Source organism: Aegilops tauschii, chromosome 3, assembly GCF_002575655.3.
Source record: "Aegilops tauschii subsp. strangulata cultivar AL8/78 chromosome 3, Aet v6.0, whole genome shotgun sequence".
Classification (NCBI taxonomy): domain Eukaryota; kingdom Viridiplantae; phylum Streptophyta; class Magnoliopsida; order Poales; family Poaceae; genus Aegilops; species Aegilops tauschii.
The window spans coordinates 129244818-129254032 of NC_053037.3; the positions used below are offsets into that span (position 1 = coordinate 129244818).

At 49.8% G+C, this 9215-nt stretch overlaps 1 protein-coding gene across 1 annotated transcript; it reads left to right on the top strand.

The window, feature by feature from the left end:
* Positions 1 to 5645: 5645 nt before the first annotated feature.
* On the top strand, positions 5646 to 7355 carry LOC109784800 (ethylene-responsive transcription factor CRF1). The gene has a single exon (XM_020343403.4). It carries the CDS (start codon positions 6007 to 6009, stop codon positions 7060 to 7062), a length of 1056 nt encoding a protein of 351 aa, XP_020198992.1. The 5' UTR covers positions 5646 to 6006; the 3' UTR covers positions 7063 to 7355.
* The last annotated feature ends 1860 nt before the right edge of the window (positions 7356 to 9215 follow it).

The window sequence follows — 9215 nt, forward strand, 5'->3', positions numbered from 1 at the left end:
ATGAAATCTTGCAAATGGATATCAAAACTGCATTCCTTGATGGATTTCTTAAAGAAGAGTTGTATATGATGCAACCAGAAGGTTTTGTCGATCCTAAAGGTGCTAACAAAGTGTGCAAGCTCGAGCGATCCATCTATGGACTGGTGCAAGCATCTCGGAGTTGGAATATACGCTTTGATGAGTTGATCAAAACATTTAGTTTTATACAGACTTGCGGTGAAGCCTGTATTTATAAGAAAGTGAGTGGGAGCACTACAACCTTTCTGATAAGTATATGTGAATGACATATTGTTGATTGGAAATGATGTAGAATTTTCTGGAAAGCATAAAGGAGTGTTTGAAAGGTTTTTTCAAAGAAAGACCTCACTGAAGTTACTTACATATTGGGCATCAAGATCTATAAAGATAGATCAAGACGCTTCATAAGACTTTCGATGAGTACATACCTTGATAAGATTTTGAAGGAGTTCAAAATGGATTAGTCAAAGAAGGAGTTCTTGCCTGAGTTGTAAGGTATGAAGTTGAGTAAGACTCAAAACCCGAGTACGGCAGAAGCTAGAGAGAGAATGAAAGTCATTCCCTATGCCTCAGCCATAGGTTCTATAAAGTATGCCATGCTGTATACCAGACCTATTGTGTACCTTGCCATGAGTTTGGCAAAGGGGTACAATAGTGATCCAGGAGTAGATCACTAGACAGCGGTCAAAATTATCCTTAGAGGACTAAGGAAATATTTCTGAGTTATGGAGGTGATAAAGAGTTCATCGTAAAGAGTTACGTCGATGCAAGCTTTAATACCGATCTGGATGACTCTCAGTCTCAATCTGGATACATACTGAAAGTGGGAGCAATTAGCTAGAGTAGCTCCATACAAAGCATTGTAGACATAGAAATTTGCAAAATACATTTGGATCTAAATGTGGCAGACCCGTTGACTAAACTTCTCTCGCAAGCAAAACATGATCACACCTTAGTACTCTTTGGGTGTTAATCACATGCCGATGTGAACTAGATTATTGACTCTAGTAAACCCTTTGGGTGTTGGTCACATGGCGATGCGAACTATGGGTGTTAATCACATGGTGATGTGAACTATTGGTGTTAAATCACATGGTGATGTGAACTAGATTATTGACTCTAGTGCAAGTGAGAGACTGAAGGAAATATGCCCTAGAGGCAATAATAAAGTTGTTATTTTATATTTTCTTATATCATGATAAATGTTTATTATTCATGCTAGAATTGTATTAACCGGAAACTTGATACATGTGTGGATACATAGACAAAACACTGTGTCCCTAGTAAGCCTCTACTAGACTAGTTCGTTAATCAAAGATGGTTAAGTTTCCTAACCATAGAAATGTGTTGTCATTTGCTGAATGGGATCACATCATTAGGAGAATGATGTGATGGACAAGACCCATCCATTAGCTTAGCATGTTGATCGTTCAGTTTTATTGCTATTGCTTTCTCCATGTCATATACATATTCCTTTGACTATGAGATTATGCAACTCCCGGATACCGGAGGAATACCTTGTGTGCTATCAATCGTCACAACGTAACTGGGTGATTATAAAGATGATCTATAGGTATCTCCGAAGGTGTTTGTTGGGTTGGCATAGATCAAGATTAGGATTTGTCACTCCGAGTATCAGAGAGGTATCTCTGGGCCCTCTCGGTAATGCACATCATAATAAGCCTTGCAAGCAATGTGACTAATGAGTTAGTTGCGGGATGATGCTTTTACGGAATGAGTAAAGAGACTTGCCGGTAACGAGATTGAACTAGGTATGAAGATACCGACGATCGAATCTCGGGCAAGTAACATACCGATGACAAAGGGAATAACGTATGTTGTCATTACAGTTTGACCGATAAAGATCTTTGTAGAATATGTAGGAACCTATCTGTGTATCCAGGTTCCACTATTGGTTATTGACCGGAGAGGTGTCTCGGTCATGTCTACATAGTTCTCAAACCCGTAGGGTCCGCACGCTTAATGTTCGATGACGATTTTGTTTTATATGAGTTATGTGATTTGGTGACCGAATGTTTTTCGGAGTCCCGGATAAGATCACGGACATGACGAGGAGTCTCGAAATGGTCGAGAGGTAAAGATTCATATTTAAGACGATAGTATTTGGACACCGGAAGTGTTCTGGGGGTACCGGGTACGTATCGGGTCATCGAAAGGGGTTCCGGGCAACCCCCCGGCAAGCTATATGGGCCTAATGGGCCAAGAGGGGAAACACACCAGCCATAAAGGGGCTGGTGCGCCCTCCCCCATATGGGCTGGCCAAATTGGAGAAGGAAAGGGGAAGAAGGAAAGGAAAAAGGGACTAAGATTCCCCCTTCCCCATCTTCCCTTCCTACTCCGAATAGGAATAGGAAAGGGGGGAGGCCGAATTGGGAGGACACCAAGTAGGATTCCTCCTACTTGGGGCGCCCCTTGGCTGCCTCTCCTCCCCTCCAACCTATATATATGAGGGGGGCACCGCTAGAACACACAACAAACATTGTTAGCCGTGTGCGGCGCCCCCCTCCACAGTTTACGCCTCCAGTCATATCTCCCTCGACACTTTGCTGGATCAAGAGTTCGAGGGACGTCATCGAGCTGAACGTGTGCAGAACTCAGAGGTGCCGTACGTTCGGTGCTTGATCGGTCGAAACGAGAAGAAGTTCGACTACATCAACCGCGTTGTTAAACGCTTCTGCTTTCGGTCTACGAGGGTACGTGGACATACTCTCCCCCTCTCGTTGCTATGCATCTCCTAGATAGATCTTGTGTGAGCGTAGGAATTTTTTTGAAATTGCATGCTACGTTCCCCAAAAGAGGCTCGATCCGAGGTTAGGATTTGAGATTGGGTCCGAGGTTAAGGCCACGGTATCTGCGGATTTCTCCAGCCGATCTGGCACACAACCAGAGAGGGCGAGATCGCCATGGGAATCGGCGGTGTAGTCCAAACTCCCAAATATTATGATCTGATCTGGGGCGAATTTTTCAAGACGGCCAAGGTGTCCAGCTGAATCTGCATGAAAGACGACGCTGCCGAACACAAACAGCTGGCCGGGGACAAAGATGTCACCGCAACCGAGGACAGTATTGATCTGAAGGCGAGCCATTGATCCTTATTGACCAGCAATGGGACATGCATGTGCCACCAATGTCGGTGCTAAAACCGACAAGTCACGGCTAGGGGTTCCGAGTTGTAGGTTTAGGAACAATAGCAACAGGGTACGAAGGTAGATGATGTTTACCTAGGTTCGGGCCCTCTCGAAGAGGTAAAACCCTACGCCCAGCTTTGATTGTATTGATGTGATGGGAGTACAAAGTACAAGATGATCTACCTCGAGATCATATGATTGTGTTCTAAACCCTAAAGTTGGAAATCGTGTCCCTAAAGACTAACCCCCTTGGCTTATATATGCACTAGGGATACCTAGGTTACACACATGGTCGATTGCCAACACGTCGGCTATGGATCAGTCCTTGAAGTGCACGCCAAGTCTTTGGAGGTTTCCATCTTGGTCACACGGTGGTTTGTAGCTTTGGTAGTCCTTCCTTCTGGTGATCGGTGGGCCATAAGCCCGACCCATGGACTATGGGCCGTATAGGTTAGCACCCCTTAGTCCAGGACACCGTACTCCCTTCATCACTTTTAGAACAACTCATCGAGCCACCATGGACAACGCTACATGCACGTTTTTCTTTCTTTCTGGAGTTGTTTTATTCTCATGTTGCTTCATTTTACTCACTTGTGCTCATGCAACTCTCACAGTCTTTTTATTATTGTTTCACGGTCTCTATTCATTTGAAGTTGCAACTGATGTCATAATAGAGTTAAACTAAACTTGTCGCTAGTTGGAGCGTTCATCGGCCGAAAATGAATTGTCGCGATCCAGCGTACTACCATAAATTTTCTTCATTTTACTCACTTATCCTTGGGGAGCTGTCACGGTCTTGTTTTATTTGAAGTTGTAACGGATGCCATCATATGGTCAAACTATATTTGTCGCTAGTTCGATCATTCATCGGCCAAAAATGAATTGTCACGATCCACTGGCATACCTGTAGTACCATTGTTTTAAATGTGTACTTAGCTGTCCTCATGCAATTCTCGCGTCTTGCATTATTATTTCACGGCCCTAGTTATTTCGAATTGTAACTGATATCATTACTAAGTCGAACTGTACTTGTCGCTAGTTCGACCCTTCAACGGACGAAAATGAATTGTCTCAACCCGTTGTAGTACCAGACACACTCATAACCCTATTTATCAAAAGATACTAATGATTTGGCTAAATAATTTGTTTACACCTTAAGCATTTTTTTGAATTCATCATGTTGACCATTGTCAAATGTTGATGTGGGGCTTGGTACTCTGTTGCCTGGTAACCTCATTATGGCCTACCGATAGACCCCCCCCCCTTCCCTAATTTCCGCCTAGACCAACTATTATGCATATAGTCATGGTGAGGGAGTTGTCACAAGAATTTGAATTATTTCTCAAAATTGAATCCAATTTTTGGTTAGGTCGCCGTCTTCCATATCCATAACCATGGTAACCAGGTATTATTGGCCCTTCACTAAAGGAAAATGGTACCCCCGAAGTATATTGACCATAAATTAGCAAAGTATAAGTCCATAACCATGAGCAAAGTTGCAAGTAAACTTTCTAATCGTCTTAGCATATTTCTAGCTTCCACATCATATGAAGTCTGTTAGCGCCTAACACTTCTCAGATGTCCATCTAAGGACAGAACATTCTGAAGAGTGGCAAAATGGGTGATGGGCAACACATATCCCAGACACAAAAAAAGTATGCTAAATTCTATCCATCAGCACCTATTTCAACGTGTCATAGTCCCACGTGCTGCAAATGCCCATATTTCGAAGTTCGCAATTGAAATGAGGATAGGCACCCTTTCTTTGCCTTGGCACCCAAGTAGCCAATCAACAGAAAGAGGAAACGAGGCAAGAAAATCTCCAACAAAAACTAAGTAGTATGCATGACATCAGCCTCTTTCTAAGAATTCCCCTTTCTTTTCAGAAACTAAGATACTACCCAATTTACCCCAGGTAAACATGGTGGGCATGCTGGTCGCCAGGAATGATTTGAGCACAATTAAACCCCCCCGCTCACGTGAGCCCCTACCACAAGTCCGCTGACACGTGAGGCTGCATCCACGCCAGTCGAGTGGCCGCTTGACAGAGTAGGATACCCTTTACTCCCCTGACCGGCAGGGGCCGGCGAAAACGTTGAGCCGCTACTAGCCGTGGAACCTACGACCGATTCGCTGGACCGCCAGTTACACGCGGGCCCGGCAGAATTACTGCCTCCGTAAAATGTCCTGCCGCCAGTGAGAATCCTACTGCTGTAAGCCAGGCAACGCATTTATTCACCTTCTAAAAATTACCGACGGAAAAATCCGCGTGAAAAATCGATTCAGATTCGCGTTTCTTTCCTTCTTTCTAATGGAAAAAAGCGGCAGAAGGGAGGGGGCTGGGGCTGGAGCAGGAAAGGTGACACGAAAGGCAGGAGGGGGGATAGAAAAGGAAGAAAACAGGGGGTGAATAAAAAAAAGCTCCGGTTTTCCGGAAATGGGCTTCCGCAATCCTATAAAGGCAGGACCGCCGATGTGTTCCGAGCCAGGAGCATCAAACAACAGGACGCCGCACGTCCCCCGCACGCACCCAGCCGAGCCCAGCGAGAGCAGCAACTCCATTCCCCATTCCTTCTTCATCACCCTCCCCCTCCCCGCCCCCAAAAAGTCTCAACAGCACCTCCCTAATCGCCTCCTCTCCTCCTTCCATCCAGGCCAAAAGCCCTTTGCTTTTCGCCTTCCACTCCCCTCCTCCTCCGTGCCGGAGTTCGCCGGCGGTGGTGCCTTTGCCCCGCCTGCCTTGGGTTTTAGGGGGATTCTTGAGGGGTTTTAGGTAGGCCGTGTCTGGGGCGCTGGCAAATGCCAGTGGAGTTTTAGGGTGAGTGTTTTCCTTTCCTCGATGTGGCCCATGGAGGAGGAGTTTTTCATGGCGGTGAAGAGGACGGAGCACGTCGAGGTGACGTCCCGTTCGGTGGCGGCGTCGGCCAGGGGGAAGGAGGGGGTTGGTGGCGTCGAGCAGCCCAAGATGGTGAGGGTGTTCTGCGACGACTTCGACGCCACCGATTCCTCGAGCGATGAGGAGGAGGGCGAGCGCCGGCGCGTGAAGCGCTACGTCCAGGAGATCCGGCTGCAGCCCGCGGTCCAGGTTAAGGTGGAGGAGTCGGCGCCGGTGGCCAAGGCCGCGTCGGCGACGGCGACGACGAGGCCCAGGGTGATGGTTCCCGTCAGGAAGAGGAAGGCCGAGGCCGGCGGCGAGCGGCGGTTCCGCGGCGTCCGGCGCCGCCCCTGGGGCAAGTACGCCGCGGAGATCCGCGACCCGTGGCGACGCGTCCGCGTGTGGCTGGGCACCTTTGACACCGCCGAGGAGGCCGCCAAGGTCTACGACTCGGCCGCCATCAAGCTGCGCGGCCCCGACGCCACCGTCAACTTCCAGCAGTCCGAGGACGGGGAGGACATGGAGGTCCCCGCCGAGGTCGCCGAACGCCTTCCGCAGCCACCGGCGGGCTCCAAGAACGCCTCCTCCTCGGCCACCTCCTACGACTCGTGCGAGGAGTCCCATGTCGCGGCCGCGTCCCCGACATCCGTCCTGCGCTCCTTCCCTCAGTCCACCCTGGGCGCCGCCGTCGACGACGAGTCCTCCAAGAAGCCGTCCTCGTCTTCCAGCACCGCCGAGACCGACGAGTCGAGCGGCGTCTTCGGCTGCTCGTTCTCCGGCGACGACTTCGCCGGCGAGCTGGCCCCGCTCTACACCGACTTCGACCTCCTCTCCGACTTCGCGGAGCAGCCGATGGACTTCCTGTCCAACCTCCCGGAGCCGGCCTTCGCATTCTCCAGCGACTGCTCGTCGTCGGCCTACAACCCGTGTCCGCCCTCCCCGGCGGCGTTGCAGCAGGCGGACGCCTTCTTCGAGGACATTACCGACTTGTTTCAAATCGATCCCCTCCCCGTCATCTAGGGAACAACTGTAAAACACCGGATTAGGCACCTAATTCGGACAAATTTTGTTTGCATTCGTTTTTTTCTTTTTTTTCGCTTTCTAGAGAGAGAAGAGAGAGTATGATGTTATGATTCGCCTGTGTAGCTGCCTGCCGCCAAGCAGTCCCCGGCAGAGGGAAGCCTCGACGGGGTTTGGTTTAGATGAGAGAATGAGATGGGTGTTATAAGTCCCTTCATCGCTGGTTTTGTCACCAGCGCTGAAGCCAAGTTATCAGTAATTAGCAATAGTATCATCGTGTTATGAGTTTGAAACATTTCCGTATATATTTTTATGTGAATGATCGAATGAATAATGAAGCCGAAGAGGAGAAAGATCAGAAAAGACAGAAGAGTGTATGTATCACTAGTACTACTACGTACGTTCGTTGGACCGTAACGTGCAGGCTGGCAATGAAACGACGCGCCCGTCCGGCCGGCGGCCGGCGATGTTTGGAGCAAGCGTCGGTTCCCGATACGGGCCGCGATTTGCTCGCCTCCGTTACGAGGCGTCGGTCGTCGTGCAATTAAATGTGGGGCAGGGCCGCAGCACAGCCGCAGCAGCATACCACCCCCAAACATTAACTGCATTATTTGCGGAAATTTGCTGGCGCGTCGCATCGGATATACTGCGAGATTTAGCTTGCCTTTTTTAACTCTGGAAAATTAAGTTGGATTTGCTCGTACGTACGAGATTATTCGGACCGTGTCTTGGGCATAGAAGAAAAACGGAACCGCTCGCTGGATCGGCGGCAGGCCCGTTGGGCTCGGCGGTCAAGAGTGGAATTGGACGACGGCATGAGCGGAGCGACTGACAAAAGGAGCGAGGGATTAGGAAAAACAAAGAGAAAGCTGGCTTGGGGTTGTTAAACTTGCGCTCTTTTCTCGTGGGAAGCGCAGGCGCAGGGGCGTACTGCGCCGCTGCGTGCGCTGCGGCAGAGCGACTGGTGGGCGCGAGCGTGAGCCTGGGTGTCGCAAATCCCTCTTTTATCGTGGGCCTTTTTGACTATGTGCCTTTCTATTCAGGGCCCTCCACCACCCTCACGACAACGGAAACAGTAAAGGGCGAGCGATTTTGCAAATCGAAACGGAAGCTTGCTGCTCACTTAATGGTTACTATTATTATTATTAAGCACAGCACACGGCCGGAAAAAGGAATGAAGCGGGCATGTCGAATGTACGTGCCCACCCCTTTGGTGAACAAGGGAGAAGGGCAGGAAGGATACATGAAAAGATGGCATGCTTCCTCCTTTGTGTCTATTCTTTTGGAGGGAGGGCGAGGTCTTTAGTTGGGCGAGCAGAGAGCATGGACAAGCCGCAGGGATGGGGTGGTCCTTTTGGGCAGGAAGGAAGGCGACGGGGAATTCTCTCTCTTTTTTCTTGTCTTTCCAACTCTGCCCCTCCTCTCCCCTCATTTGATTTGATTTGGTTTGAACCAGGCCAGGCCACCGAGCTAGATACTCCAGCACACAGGACCGGTCGATCTCTGGCTCGATCGCAGCGGTGCAAGGACGTGCAGTGTCTGTCCTTTTTTCTCTCTCGCCCCCTCTCATCCCTCCCCTGCTCACCAGCTTTATTAGCCTACGATCTGCTCGGTTGGAACCTCCATCTCCAGCTCCAGCTCGCTCGGCCGATCGGGACGTCCTTGGCCGGGTCGACACGTGCGTTAAAAGACGGATGGTTTTAGCGGCTTGGACGTGCCGATGCGTGCGCTCGTATTCGTATCTATCTGCCGCCACCTCGGCCCCATTGATCGCTACGTCGCCGTTCCTGCTCCGGACGCTAACCACGGACGCTCTTGCATCACCGGCGACTGGCGCGCGGGCCCCACCGGCACGTTCCGGCGGAGAAGATTTTTTGTCAAAGTCGAGACTGTTGGTACCCTCGGTCACAGTTCAAACCCCATGCTAGTGCTCAGTGTACTAGGGGTACACCAGTACCACTCCCGAGTAAATACTAGCTCGCAGTACTACCACAGGCGCAGACAGTGTACCCGGCGTTTAGATTTTGTTGGGCCGTCCAAAAGACCAAAAGCCCCTCCGCCCCGGTCCGCTGCTTGATTAGCCTGTGTCTGTCCTTTCGTTCTCTGTTTTGGCTGCCCCAGTGCCCGAGAGAGATCAGCAGCAGCAACCACAA

What these genes read in the sequence shown, in the direction of transcription:
- LOC109784800 (XM_020343403.4), top strand. Translation starts at nt 6,007, where the DNA reads ATGTGGCCCATGGAGGAGGAGTTTTTCATGGCGGTGAAGAGGACGGAG.